Consider the following 15,595-nt stretch of genomic DNA (forward strand, 5'->3'; position numbering starts at 1 on the left):
GTGTAGGTCACTAAAATGTATGGTGCAGAAAGTCCTGGAGCACCACATGGCCATACCATGGAGGCATGGAATAATCTCTCCTATGTGTGGTGACTGACTGACTGTACAACTGCTGCCCTCCCTATCCTTTTCTACTACTGTACTAGTCTTCGTCAACTATCAACAATAACGCGGTTATGTCATCTCTTCCCCCATTGTGTAGTGGTAGTATCTTTCACTTAAAATTCTCGACCATTTTGAGATGGAGAATTTTGCACAAGACCTGCTTGACATTCGCATCTCGGGTAACGAATTGCCGTTTCCTAATCCAAGGAACCCCTTTGTTCAAGCGGAAGCCTCGGCCACTGACTTTGGTGAGATTCCGCCTTCCTTGCCGTTTACTAACCCTTTTGCGTTTCCTGATCCCTTTGATCAAGCGGGACCCTCGTTCACCGACTTGGGTGAGGTTCCACATGCTCCGTTTCCTAATCCCTTTGATCAAGCGGGATCCGCGTCCACTGACTCGCTCTGTTTAAAGAGCTGGGAGAATGCAATTGATGGTGGCGTGGATCAATTGGAGGAATCTTGTCCTTTTTTCCCACTTTCTAAGATATTAAAAGCGACTAATAACTTTGACGACGCATTAGTTGTTGGAACTGGTGGATTCGGTAAGGTATACAAAGCAATCATCGACGATGGCACCGATGTTGCCATAAAGCGGTTGAATGCCGAGTCCAACCAAGGAGCTGAAGAATTTTGGACAGAGGTAAAGTTGCTTTCGAAGCTCCGGCATGCGCATCTCGTTTCGCTCGTCGGCTATTGCAACGAGCATCAAGAGATGATTCTTGTTTACGAATACATGGCTCATGGGACTCTCGCCAGTCATCTTTACAAATCAAGTAGAGATGAAAGCGTATCTCCCCTAAAATGGGCTCGAAGGCTCAACATTTGCCTTGGTGCTGCACGAGGACTCGACTATCTTCATACCGGTACCGAACAATCTGTCATACACCGAGATGTGAAGACCACAAATATTTTGTTGGACGAGAATTGGGTAGCAAAGGTTTCTGATTTTGGGATATGTAAACTCATTACAAGCCAAACAACAACCCATGTTAGCACAAAAGTCAAAGCAACAAGAGGATATTGGGATCCAGATTATATCTACACAAATCGAGTAACCAGAAAATCTGATGTGTATGCCTTTGGCGTGGTGCTGTTGGAAGTCTTGTGCGGTCGACCACCGTTAGATCACAGACTCGAGGAGGAGCAAATTAGTCTAGTTCTTTGGGTGAAAGATCATATAAAAAACGGAAAGCTTGACCGGATCATTGATCCCTCTCTGACTGGAGAAATAACACCACAAAGTCTTAAGTACTTTTCCAAACTTGCGAACAATTGTTTACATACTAAACCAAAGGAAAGGCCTACAATGTCTGAAGTAGTGGAGATCCTTCAGAATGCATTGGCGTTGCATGAGCGTAAGGGAAGATCATGGGGAACAATAACAAAGGCGTTTCAGGGTATAAAACTTGTGCCTATGGGTATGAATCGCTGGTGGAGAGAAGGGAATGGCAACGGTTCAAACGACGGTGGAGGACTGCCGAAGCAGTCTTTTCCACAACTAAAGAGTCTTTTGAAAGAACATAGTAAGGTTGATGTCTTTACGTACAAGGAGATGAGGTTGGCCATAAAGCACTTCCGGCCTGATGAAGTGCTTGGCCAGGGTGGTTTCGGGGTTGTGTATAAAGGAGTTATAGATGAGAGTGTGAGGACAGGTTACAAGACGACAAATGTTGCAATTAAGGAGCTTCGTTCTATAAGTTCTCTAGGAGTCAATGAGTGGCTGGTATTTTCTTCTGATTGCATTTTTTTACGTCTTTTTTTGAAACTTCATTTTTCTTCCCTTCAAATTTGCATAAACTATTGATTGGTATAGAAGAGGCAAACCCGGAAAAAATATTGAGAGGGAGAGGGAGAGAGAGATTCCACAGGACTGTAGAGAAGAACAATGATTTAGCTTGATCTAATTGATGCCATTGAAGTGCAATATGAAGATGACACAGAAAAGTCTTTCTTTGCACTGATGTATTGCCAACTGCTGCTATCTTTACTTCAGCGTGGAATCCCCCAAAACAAGAGATGGCCTTAGAATTCTACCTTTTTTTTTTTGATAAGTGCAGATCTTATTAAGCCCAAACAACAATAACCAAAGTCTAGGGATATAGTCCTCTACAACAACCAGCAGAAAACAACTCCAACTTAGCCATCAAAACTAACAAACAAGAACCAAGAAAACTAAACAGGTAAGAAAATCCTACTAGATAAGCCCCAATTCCTGCACGAAGATTGATCCTCTAGAGACTGTTTCATCTTTCTCCTTGAGCTAAGGAAGTCCCGAACATCAGCTACAATGCTGCTCAGCACCTGTTCATGCCCCATCACTTTCCCTTGGAAAATTCGACAATTTCTCTCCCTCCATAGACCATAGATAGTTGCTGCTGGGGAACATTAACGACTAATAGATTTCAAACTTTTGCCATTGACCTGCCCACAATACCAGTCAAGAACCTCCACCAAGCTACCAGGCATATCCATAATCATATTTTTAGTAGCCATATGCTGCCACACAACAGTGGAAAAAGAACATTCAAAGAATAAGTGTTGGTGAGTTTCATCAGCAGACTTACAAAGAGGGCAGATGCCATCCAACTGCATACTCCAGCTTCTCAATCGATCTTTGGTGCTAAGTCTTTGAAGGACAACCAACCAAAGAATAAAAGACCATCTAGGGACAGTATTACCACCCCAGACAATCTTGTGCCAAGGCTGAGCTGAATACCTTTTCCTAATAGCATTACAAGCTGACTGAACAGTAAACATGCCACTTGGATGAGGTAACCAACAAACAGAATCTTCAGTGTTAGGATTTGGTCTCAAACTTGGGGAAGTATGAGCCATAATAGTTTGAATGGACTGATTTCTCAATCTAGGGCAGCACCAATCACCTTGTTCTATAATAGTATCAACTTTAGCCCATAAAGCTCTGCCCAAATTAGTCACAACCCTCTCACAAAACTTAGCATACAAAGTACCCAAGTTGTGCCAATTATCTAGCCAAAGAAAAGTATTTGCCCCATTACCAACAAGACATCTGATAAGGAGTTGGCACAGTTTCCTTAAGCCAAGGATTTTCCTCATAGTCCAAGAAGAATCACAAGGAATATCCATGGTCCAAAGACAGTTCTCTTTAATGAAATATGTGTGAATCCACTTAACCCAAAGCGTGTCAGCCTTCTTACACAAAGCCCATAAATGCCTTAGCATAGAAGCCATATTCCACTCCTTTATTCTTCTAAACCCCAAACCCCCTTCCTCCTTAGGACAACAAATCTGATCCCACTTAACTTTAGCCCCAGAATGCTTAAGCTCAGTACCAGACCAGAGAAAAGCCATTAGAGTACATTCAATCTCCTTAATCACTTTACTAGGAATGATAAAAATAGAGCTCCAGTGCACTTGAATGCTGAACAAAACAGACTGAATGAGCAAGGCCCTCCCACGATAAGATAATGTCTTAGAATCCCAGCTCAAAATTCTGTGAAGAATTTTCTCTTTTAGAATAGCACAGTCATCAGCTTTAAGCTTGGAAGATATCAAAGGAACACCCACGTATTTAATTGGAAAATGGCCTTTAGGTAAAGGAAGGAAAGCCCTCATTTGAGCCTTAAGATGCACATCAACACCCCCATAGAAAACAACACTTTTATGAATATTAGGTTGAAGACCAGAGAAGGAGTGGAAATCAGTCAGAACACCATTAATAAGCTCAAAAGAAACTTGATCCACACTACTCAGGATGAAAAGATCATCAACAAAAGCAAGATGACAGATATTCAAAGCACTACACTTGGGATGGTAAAAGAAACCACGATTTTGGACTCTGTAGTTGAGAATAGCAGCAAAAGCTTCTATAACAATCAGGAAAAGGTAGGGTGTGATAGGGTCACCTTGCCTTAAGCCTCTATAACCAGGAAAATAACCCTCCATATTCCCATTAATGACCACTGAGTATTTAGCTGAAGAAACACATTGCTTAATCAAGTGCACAAACAAACTAGGGAATTCCATACAAACCATAGTGTCAAAAAGGAAATCCCAGTCAACTGAGTCATAAGCTTTCATAAGATCAATTTTGATTGCACATCTAGGAATGCCATGATCTCTATGATAACCTCTAACTAACTCTTGCATCATTAGGATATTATCAACAATTGATCGTCCTTTGATAAAAGCAGATTGAGCTTGATCAATAACAAAGGGCAAAACACTTTGCATCCTATTGGCAAGGATTTTAGTAATGCATTTATACTTCACATTGCAACAGGATATAGGCCTATAGTCTTTGACAGAGGAAGGAGCACTAACCTTTGGAATCAAGGAAATAGCAGTGGCATTCCATTCTTTAAGTAGCATACCAGATTCAAAAAAAGAGGCAATGGCAGCAACAAAATCACTCCCCACCACATCCCAACTTTTCTGGAAAAACAAAGAGTTGAAACCATCAGGCCTAGGGCCTTATCCCCATTAATGGACATGAGAGCAGCCTTTATTTCAGTCACAGTAACAGGAGCAACAAGCATAGCCCTAAGGTGAAGAGCCACTTTTGTTTGGATAGCTTGAGTAAGAATAGGAACAGAATCAGTTTTTGCCATGAATGGAGTACCCAACAGTCCAACATAGTAACCCAAGATCTCCTGCTTAACAGCCTCAGGATTATCAATCAATGTACCAACAGAATTAGTGAGACTAAGGATTGTGTTCCTTGCCCTATGGGAGCACATTTTCCTATGGAAGTACCTAGAATTCTGATCACCCAGAGCAAGCCATTTAATCCGAGCTTTCTGCTTCAAGAAAGATTCCTCAGCCATTCTTAACTCCACATATTTACCGAACATTTCTTTCTCAGAATGACACAAAGCAGAATCAAAAGGAGATTGAAAATACAAGTCTTGTACTCTATCTAACTCCTCCTTTGCCTCACATACTCTTTTACTGATGTTAGAGTAGTACTGAAAATTAAACTTTTTGAGAGCACCTTTTAATCTCTTCAGCTTAGAGAGCACAAACATAGGCCTACCAGTCACATGCTCAGTCCAAGACTGGACCAGAACATCATTAAAAACAAGATTCTGAAGCCAAAAGTTGAAAAATTTAAGAGACCCTTTTCTGTTTAAACAGGGCAGCACAGTTAACACCATGGGACAATGATCTGACAATCCAGGAGCAAGAAAAGAAGCTTCACAGGCAGGAAAAGCCACCAACCACTGATTATTAGAGATTACTCTATCAATCCTACTTTTATTATCTCCCAAACCACCCCTTTTATTAGTCCATGTGAACCAAAAACCCTTAGCTGGTAAATCATCATGTAGAATATCAACTAAACATTGATTGAATTTTGTAGCTACATTAGAGTCAAAACCTACCAGTCTCTCTGAAGCTGCTCTAACAGTATTGAAATCACCCATTTGAACCCAAGGCTTAGTACCAATAGAGGTAGCAGTGGTTCTCATATCATCCCACAACTGTCTTCGATCTACAGCTCTATTATGCCCATATACCACAGACAGAACAAAAGAAGCAGAACCATCCAGAGGAAAAAATTCAAAAACAATCAGTTGATCAGAAGAAAACAAGATAGAACTGCCAAAAATAGTAGGGTCCCACCCAAGGAAAATCTGAGCAACTGGACCCACAGAGTAGTTATGAACACTCAACCAATAAGAAGGAAAACAAGACTTAGCAGTAGAAGAAATATTAGAATCTCTAACTTTAGTCTCCACAACACCCATGACTGACAATTTATGAGAAGAAATAAAAGATCTAACCTCTTGTTGCTTAAGAGGATTATTAAGACCCCTTATATTCCATGCACCGACTTTGAATGATTAAGAAGAAAGAACTTTACCAACCCTCCCCTTGCCAGGACCACCAGGACCGGAATCAACAGGAATATCACCCTTGCCAGGCTTCTTAGCACCCTTACCACAGCCCCTACCTTTCTTCTTAGGGGAAGGAATCTCAGGATTTTCAACAATCAAACCCTCATTAAATTCCTCATCAGTAGGAAGAGAAATAAGAACACCATCTAGATCAAGAAAGGCTTGACCTGTATCACTTTGTAAGATCGAAAACATATTCTCCCCAACCATAGTACCAGAAGTAGAGCGCAAAGGCTGAGGAAGAAAAACCACCTCTGTCCCCACCAAAACAGACTCCTTTGGAGGGTTTTCCAAAACAGGATCACCCTTACCACTCACAACAGCAGGAGATAGAACAGAAGCAACCACAGCAAAGACACTAGCAGAATCATCAACTATAGAGGAAGAAACAATAGCAGCATGAGTAAAAGGAGGGATGGTCTCCCCAGTTGTTTTGGCCACCCACACCTGCTGTTGAGGAAGCTGTTTAGAAGCAACAGGTTTAGGGTGACAGTTCTTATGACCAAAAACATGGCAAGATTCACACATGAGGGGCTTCCATGGATACCAAACCCTAATTGTAAATTTGGCCCCCGAAGGTAAAGAGAGCCCAAAGCTTTCAAGCAAAGGAACTGAAGCATCAACCTACACACAGATCTTAGCATAACTAATCCTCTTACAAGACTCAGTGAGGTGGTCAGTATAAAGGGGTTTCCCGATAGCACTTGCCACATGGCTCAACCCCTCCTTAGTCCAGAGCTCTAACAGAACATTATAAAAATGGGCCCAGATAGGAATTTTATCTAATTGCTCCTTAACAAGGCTCATCTCTGGATGCCATTGTTTAAGCACCATAAGCTTGCCCCCAAAATGCCAAGGGCCAGACTCAACCACCCGCCTGTAACGACCACTCTGATCAAAATGGAAGAAGAAAAAACCATCCTCATTTGATAGCTCATCCAACAACCCAAATTGATCCCAAATCTTATGAGCAATAGTCTCAACAGCAGTAAAATGAAGCTTCCGATCAACAAAATACCCAACTACCCAGTCTTTCCATCTATCCACCCCAGCACTAGCAACTGATTCAGGTATATTCACATGCAAATCATTATTCACAACAGCAGGGGGACAGTAATGCAAATGCATGCGAGAAATTAAGGGATTAACAGGAGCAACAATGTCCTTCCAAGAGGTAGGGGAAGGGGGCTTACCAACAGGAACAGAAGAAAGCGAGGAAGAGTTACCGTCGAGCAGAACCGAAGAGAACAAATCCTCAGCCTTCTGACGAAGAACTAAATTCTCCGCAGTGAGGTTTTTTTTTTTAGAATTCTACCTTGTTAGGCCATCAAAGTTCAATATAGAATAAGATAGTATCTCTACCATTTAAAGAAAATTTATGCCTTTAGACTAGGAAGCACTTTTTAGGTGAATAATTTTTCCTTGATAGTAGGTTCATCAAAGGCGGAGTGAACATGCTTTACCAAATGTTGTTTGAAGATATTAAATAGCATTTATTTTCATCATGATTAATTGCTCTGGATAAATATGTGAAAAAGGTTAGATGCCATCCTGAGTCAAGCTTTATAGGTAATTGGCTGTGGAGATTTGTCTATGATGGGATAGACAGGGGAAGAAGGTGGTAGATTTGAAATATTGGGATGCACAAGGTGACTGGCCTTGCAAGAGTTCATTATCTGTTATGTGTTGGCCTTTGTAGAGAAATTAGGAAATGTTGGGAGACTTTGTGAGTTTCTGTAATTTTGTGGTGGGGGATGGTAGGAGAGAAGTTGTCTCATGTCTGGTGTGGAGGAGTGGCAGAGAACAGGTGTGCTACAGAGCCTGACTACGTCCGGAGAGATGGACGTGGTGTTTTGTGGGAGAGTTGGTGGCAAACAAAGGTGCAGGATTATAGTTTCATGAGGACTCAAGAACCTCCCAAGAATTCACATGCCAACACCAGATAAAATGAATGGAGTAAGAAGAGTATTGTCAGTTGGTGCTACTGCTACTTGTGCAAGCAAGACAGGAAAACAGTATGTTTTAGGCAATGGAAGTGATGTGGGTGTTTCTATCACCTCTAATGTAAACACCCACAAATAAAGCATTTCTTGGTTAGGTGTGGTGTGGGTGTTTCTATCAGAGGTGCTAGAGCTTGTTCATTTGTTGGAAGGGTGAGGGTTGGCAGGAGGCGTAGGTACGTTTTAGACAAACTTGCAACTATAAGTTCAGGAGTGGAGAACCATTTGCATTGTCCCCGCCCCTCGCCACAACCTCTAGTTAGGTGACATCAACTTCCGGGGAAAAATGTAGATGTCATTAAGGACAATTGATTTTTTAGAGTTGAGAATTTTTTGAACAAAGAATCAAGGCTATTGTGGCCACATTCTCGAGACATTCGCAAGGTTTGGGTTTGATATATGATCCGTACATCAGGGCCCTTTTCTGCTGTAGCAAGTTGGTCAAATCGTCTCATACCTGTGTTACTTAGACAAGTATTTCTCTCTCAATAGTATCAAGATTAATAATGCATTATGACTTACGGAACTATAGAAGTACTTGGAATCCATTTGTATTTTTGTTTCGCAACATTAGATCGTTGTTGTTAGGTACGACGTCCTTGTGAAAGAGATAAACTTGTTTTTTTTTGGTGGATTTAAAGTGGAGAATTTGTTGTTGTATGTGTGCAGGCAGAACTGAGCTATTTGGGTCAGCTCAGTCACCCAAATCTGGTAAAGCTCATTGGTTACTGCTGTGAAGATAAGCACCGGCTGTTAGCCTATGAATATATGGCATCTGGGAGTCTGGAAAAGCACCTTTTTCAAAGTGAGTGCTAAATTGACTTCTAGATGTTTTATAATAGGAATCTCCACTTGAACCAAGATTAGAAGATGCTACTTGTCAAGTAAACAAGATTCAGTCGTCTAAGTAAACCTTGAATTACTGGCCTATATTTCTCTTTCTTTGATTATCTCCAATTGTTTTCTTTTATACTTCAGCATCATCATAATACAATTCATATGACTTCTTCTTTAGCATCATATTACTGTGCATATTCGTAGAAGCACCAAGGCTCCCTCTTCGAAGCAAAATGTCAAATGTGTAGAGGCAATAGGTAGGCCCCAATTTTCATGTCACAAACTGCTGCCATACCACTGGGGCAGATGAGCACTTTCCACCGTAACTAGTGATGAAGTGTGGAAAAATTAAAATTGAAAAAATACAATGTGCACATCTGTGTGCATGGGAAACTGGAAAAGCAAAATCCCCTGCCGAGAAAGACTGACCGAATCAAGCATTTCCGCAATTTTCTAATTTATGTTTCCTGTCAAATTGAATGTAGCTACTTGGAGCTTTGTTGCTTTAGAAATTGTCTCCTAAAAGAAAGGTTTGAAATGGAGTAAAATGGGAAAGATTTAGCGGATCCATTGCGAATTTGCCTTTCTTATCTCGAATAAAATGTTGAGAATACTTCTGCATTAAAGCACCTTTTGCTCTCCAGAAACAATGGAGACCGTTATAGATTTCAGGTATTACGTTAAATTGCAGAAAATGTTAATATTTTGAGTCACGGAGGAATTAGTTCAAACGTCGGCATTGGCATGAAGTATTTTATTAAAATGACTCTATTAGAGACAGCAAACAAAAGTAAATCCATCCTGTTGAAGACTGATGCGTAGCCTCTCTTTTTACTCCCCCTGCTTACGAGAGTGAACCTGTTAAAAACAAAAAAGAGGGTGAAGTAAATCCATTTTGCTTATAGACGACTGATTGTTAATACCTAAAAACAAGAGTTTTACCCCATTCTTTTCTTCAATATGGAAAACCAGAAGAAATGATGTAAACCTCGGGGAAATAAAAGAGTTTTGCAGGAAATTCTGAAAACTAATGCTGGCCTTTACAAGTAGCCCTTATGAGATCTTCTGTTGAGATAAAACGTTGCTTACAAACTACCTATAAGTTGAGCTTTGTGCTTGTAGGAGTTTGTGCTACTCTCACATGGTCAAGAAGAATGAAGATTGCTTTAGACGCTGCAAGAGGGCTTGCTTTCCTTCATCTTGCAGAAAGGCCTATCATTCATCGGGACTTCAAGCCATCAAACATCTTGCTAGATGCGGTTAGTTCTGGCATTGTCACGATTTCTAACTTTTCTTGCTCAATGTCTTAATTTTGTGAATGAAATTCCTGAAGAAATATGTTAGTTCTATACCGTCATAGCCAGATTTGATTTAGTAAATGGTGATTCTGAAACCAAGATGTTTGGCATGTACGGGATGTGGGTTTGGCATTTCCAGTCAAAGTTTTCTGTTTTCAGAAGCGGTTGGTCGCTCATGAGGCGAGGCGTAAGCCTCAAGGAGTTTTTATTTTCTATTGACAAAACTATAATTAATTAAACTACCATAAAAAAAGAAGAAGAAGAGTTTGTGTTTGCACCATACACAGGCGTCTTACAAAACTAAGAAGATAGTAGAATTTGACAAGAAAACATGTTAAGGCACACAAACATAGTGCAATTATAGATCCAGCCTTTAAAAGCACTAGAAGTTGTCTTGCAAACAAACATGGGAACCCTTTGTCTTTGCCCCAACAACTTATAATGAACCGACTCTTCACCAACCAAAGATAAAAACCCGACTCGTGTGATGTGTTTGCCTCCCTCACCTAGGCAAAAAGGTGTCAAAAGCATATGTCTCTATCCACCTCGGACGGATGGGCGAACACCATTGTGGTTCTCAGCTCAAAAATCAACCCCGGGGAGCGATTTTTGTTGCGCCTCGCCTTAAGGCGAGCTCCGAACTCTCCATTGAAAACATTGTTTCCGGTTTCTGTACACGGATATTGTTTTATGAAACACTAACTCAACTTCTTTTGAGTTATGTATTTTTTCTTTAGACAGTGTTGTTTTTGTATGTTATACAGTTGAGTCATCTTTTGACTTATTGACTGAAAACTGTTTTTTTTTTTTTTGATCGGCAAAAGCTCTTAATAAGGTACTAGCCACTAACCATGCACAATTTGAATTTTCCATGCTCTATTCAAAGAAAGATTTCACATAACAGTAGCCAACTTCTTGTGAAAAATGGAACTTCATGGCGACTCGGGGAAGTCTTTCGTGAATACTGTGCTTTATGCTTTGGAATAACTTTTGTATGTTGCTAAAAGTTCAGTAATGATGGCAGGATTTTAATGCAAAGCTTGCTGACCTTGCGCTGGCTAGGTATGGGCCTATGGGAGACGAGACCCACGTATCAACTGGAATCATGGGAACTTTCGGGTATCTTGCCCCAGAGTATGTATTGACTGGTAAGTCTTCCAATAGCTTGTTGGAATGAATAACATTATAATTATGTTCATCGATCGGTACTTCCGTACTTGCATAGTTGCATATCCCGCATGACATTGCATTTTGAGTAGGGGACTATGGTGTTTAACTTCCTTTTATTGCATCTCATTAAAGTGACCATCGTCTTGACTTCAATTACTTTTTTTTCTTGACCAAACCTCTATTTTTATACAACTGCAGCTTTTGTCAATTTCTTTGGAGTACCTCTCTTTTGCTCCAGTTTTTCTCATGCTTTTGGTTTGCTTTTCTTAAACTGGAATAAAGTTGGGCCCAATGAAAAATTGGAATAAACTTTTCTTAAATCTGGAGCTTGATTGTTTGGCCTTGTATTCCAATCAATTGAAGTCGGCAACATAAATCCCTAGTTGGTGCTTCTATGTCAAAGAGGTACTCCCTCCGTCCCAAATTGCTTGTCCCTTTTGGGGAATCCAACTTATTAAGTGCAGTACAACAATACAATTGCTTTATACTTGACTTTTCTATATTGCCCCTTCTTTACAATACAATTACAGTACAACAGTACAATTGGTTTTAAGAAATGGTGGAGAAAGAGAAAGGGCAAAACATAAATCTTCTTAAAATCTATTGGTCATTTGTGGAAAGTGGACATTTATTTTGGGACATCCCAAAATAGAAAGAGGGACAAGCAATTTGGGTTAAATTTAAGGTTTTCGATTCACAACTAAAGCCAGCTTTATAACTAATCTATATCTCTCTGTTCCTGGACACAGGGCAATTAACAACTCGAATCGATGTTTATGGTTTCGGGGTAGTGTTACTTGAGATGCTGGTTGGAAGGAAAGCAATCGACATGAGCGTGCCTGAAGAAGAAATGCTCTTGGTCGACTGGGCCCGCCCACTCTTGATCCATAAAGAGGATCTTCTGAGGATTTTGGACCCTAGAGTGGAAGGACAGTACTCTACCAGAACTGCCCTAAAGGTGGCCCACTTAGCGTACCAATGCCTTAGCTATAACCCTAGAGAGAGGCCTGTTATGGCCCAGGTGGTCGAAATACTGGAGACCTTTCAGACACAAGAGGAAAGCCAGGAAGATGCACTCTCCTCAAAATTGGAGGGGGTGGCAGTATAACACCATATGAAGTTCCGAAGGCTACATCTGAAATTGTCTATTCCCCCTAACGATTCCCATTGGAGAAACTACAGATGTTATCTTTTATGATCACAAGTTTTGGGTAGTGATGCTTTCCTTTAGGCAAGCAGTCATTCTTAGCAGTCAGTATGTTAGATTAGTACAATTGGGCGGTCGGCACTTCTCCATAAGCTGTAACTCTAATGGTACAATCACTTGAGCTATGCTAAGTATACGATGTACTACATCAGAGTGGGAGTCACAGCCAAAAGTAAGCCACAGTTTATATAATGCAAGCTGAGCTCAACATGAAATAAAGGAATGCTGGTCTGCCCACACACACACACACACACAGAGAGAGAGAGAGAGAGAGAGAGAGAGAGAGCAAAACATAGACAGAAGTGCCATACATAGTGCGCCACACAATCCACGGTACAAGGAAGTGCCATACTGTCTTTTTTTGGGTACACAAATGTACATGCAGACACACTACTCCACATATCAGCTAGTAGTGCCATACTACTATCTGGCTAAGTGAGTAGGAAGAGTTATTTTTCTTCTTTTCCACATAATCTAACTATTCAAAGTTATAGTGCTTGTCCACAGTCTCGGACACATCCCAAGTGCAGCTCATCCCTTTTGGGAACTCAACCAAGTCACCCGCACTAATCTCTACAGCCTCCTCTTCTTTATTAGATCCAGCTGGGTAGACCTTCACCTTACCCTTCAGCAGATAGCATGTCTCTTTGCTATCGTACGTCCATGGGAATTTGCTTGGCGGGCATCCCCACCTGTACATCGTCTCACAGAGAAAAAAACATGACTAAAATTTTGACACCGAATCATCAAATCATATATGACCATGGCTAGATGCAACTCCACAGAGGACAAAAAGCCATCTCAAGTTTAATTCCCAAATGACAGTGTTGGTTTATAAGTGGAGGACAAGTTAACTTGTAATGTGTTTCTCAAAAAACTTATGTTCCCAACGTGTATGAGCATTCAACTTCTAATAATTCAAAACAAATAGTAGGATATGTTTGGATGTGCTTTTAAACATGCGACTAAAGTAATTGATGACTGCCTTGTCATGTCGCGGTCACACCTGGCGTATCACCCGAATATTCGCAGAAATAACCATTACAACATGTTCATAAAATTCCACGAATTTTTATGAATAATTTTGTACCATCCTAATAACACGAAAAGAAACGAAAAACAGAGACTATATCTCCACCAAAATATTTTACGTCTTGACATTTAAACTTAATTTATCTAGAGAACCCAGAAGGAATAACCACTTATAACCTCAGAAAAGCATATACCAGCTTTACACTAGCAAAATAGATTTAGATAAAAACATGAGCACCAGCCTACTCCCTCCATACTACATCCATCTCTGGTTTTTTAATAATAAAACTAATTCAAGGGTAACATTGAAATAAGAAAGTTTGTTCTAGCAGAGTACAATAAATGCATGACCAAGATGCTACATTATTAGTTTTTAGTGTAAAATCTATAGTCAATATAGAAAGCATGTGCATGATACACAGCATGCTCTCTATTTGTTTTTTCAAGAAAATACGAAAATTCCACAAAAATCACCCCAGGCACTTCTAGTTTATCCCTCTACTTGTTTTTCACTAAACAATATATATATTCTCACGATTCCCCTTACATTCAAACTCTCTTTTGGATTGAGGAATTTGGTGAAAAAAGAAAAGAATAGAGAAGGGATTCTCACAACTTGTTTGGATAAAGGGGTGAGAAATGTAGCTAAATGCAAAGCTTATTTTATTCCTCACAATTTCTCACAAAAAATTATTAGATTTTGCGAAAAACCATAACCCTTCATTTTCTCATCAAATCACACCATCCAAAGGGGCAAATCACACCATCTAGAGGGGCTGTTATCACCCAAAATAACCCTTTTAACTCCCTAAAATTTCTTGCTCCCCCCTCTTTTCTACTCTCACATTCCAGATTCCATTACAGAATTTCTCCTGTTCGTAATTAATTTAAAATAAGTCTTTTCATGATAAACTTTTAATCAGTGAATTTTGATTCACCAGTGAGAAGATTCTGCTTCGATTAACCGGTTTACCTTGTCCAGGCTATGCTTGAGACGTTCTATCTTTTGAATGCCAGGATTTGCACGCGTATGGTGTGTGCCCTGACCTCTAGCACATACACATACAAACATACAGAGAGAGAGAGAGAGAGAGAGAGGGGTACTAACTTGGGCCAATTTCTGACACCGAGTTGGGCGAGCTTAGACTCAGGAGGGTTACGATGAACCTTGACTCCGGATTTCTCAGGGACCGTTGTTGCCATGTTTTCTGCCGCCGCCGTGATTCTAATAAGTTCACACGAAACCCTCCCTCTAGACAACCGTAAGGATTGTTTGGTTATCGTTTTTGGGTTTTTGTAAGAGATAGGACCAGTGCTCCGTCCGGACTGAGTATTTATCCTTGCTATGTTGCCAAGCCCACCAGGAGTAGCAATAGACAGACAAGCCATCGGAAAAACTTAGCTAATGTCTAATGCAAACTCTCTCTCTCAAGTCTCAAGTGGGAGTTTGGTTACATATGTACATGGATTTATAAACTATTCTCCCCGTCACACAAAGATAGTACACTGAGAAGAGAGAGACGTGCAATTTTCGGATCAAAATATGGAGTACATCCGTGGCATTGAAAAATTATGAACCGAAATACTTGTATTTTGATTCGAAAATTGTACATATTTTCTTAGTGGAAGATCATTGAAGGACGGAGGGATTAGAAAAAGTATTCAGTAAAAGGTACCTTTAGTAGCTTGGAGCACCTTTACTACCACACAATCGTATGTAGCTGTTTGTATAGTTTGTAATCCGTTGATTGTATTATTTATTAGCTATTTATAACATAATTGGGATGATCTTGTTCGTCAAAAAAAGAGAGTAAATATGTAAGTAAAGAAATTTGAGAAACTTGCGTGACGGTTCACTATGAGCACCACATGGCCTCATTATATAAGGAGGTTGATTTTATCCATTTTGTCTCATCCCTTCGTTCATTATCATCCACTCAAAGCTCATCATCTTGAACACCAAACGCCAGTGCAAAGAAAAAAAAAAAATTGTTTTGTGAGAATCACTTAAGATTGCTTTGGTCTAATAGCTGTGAGAAATAAGCCTTACAGGCTTCAATAACGAAG

At 40.2% G+C, this 15,595-nt stretch overlaps 1 protein-coding gene and 1 pseudogene across 1 annotated transcript; one reads left to right on the top strand and one right to left on the bottom strand.

The window, feature by feature from the left end:
• The first annotated feature begins 168 nt into the window (after window positions 1-168).
• LOC131306073 (protein STRUBBELIG-RECEPTOR FAMILY 1-like) lies at window positions 169-12,650 on the top strand (annotated as a pseudogene).
• Window positions 12,651-12,779: 129 nt separating this feature from the next.
• On the bottom strand, window positions 12,780-15,104 carry LOC131306174 (uncharacterized). Its single transcript, XM_058332448.1, has 2 exons — window positions 14,637-15,104; window positions 12,780-13,188 (listed from the first exon to the last, which is right to left on the bottom strand). Exons 1-2 carry the CDS (start codon window positions 14,915-14,917, stop codon window positions 12,975-12,977), a joined length of 495 nt encoding a protein of 164 aa, XP_058188431.1. The 5' UTR covers window positions 14,918-15,104; the 3' UTR covers window positions 12,780-12,974.
• Window positions 15,105-15,595: the final 491 nt, after the last annotated feature.

This window comes from Rhododendron vialii, chromosome 1a (genome assembly GCF_030253575.1).
Source record: "Rhododendron vialii isolate Sample 1 chromosome 1a, ASM3025357v1".
NCBI classification, from domain to species: domain Eukaryota; kingdom Viridiplantae; phylum Streptophyta; class Magnoliopsida; order Ericales; family Ericaceae; genus Rhododendron; species Rhododendron vialii.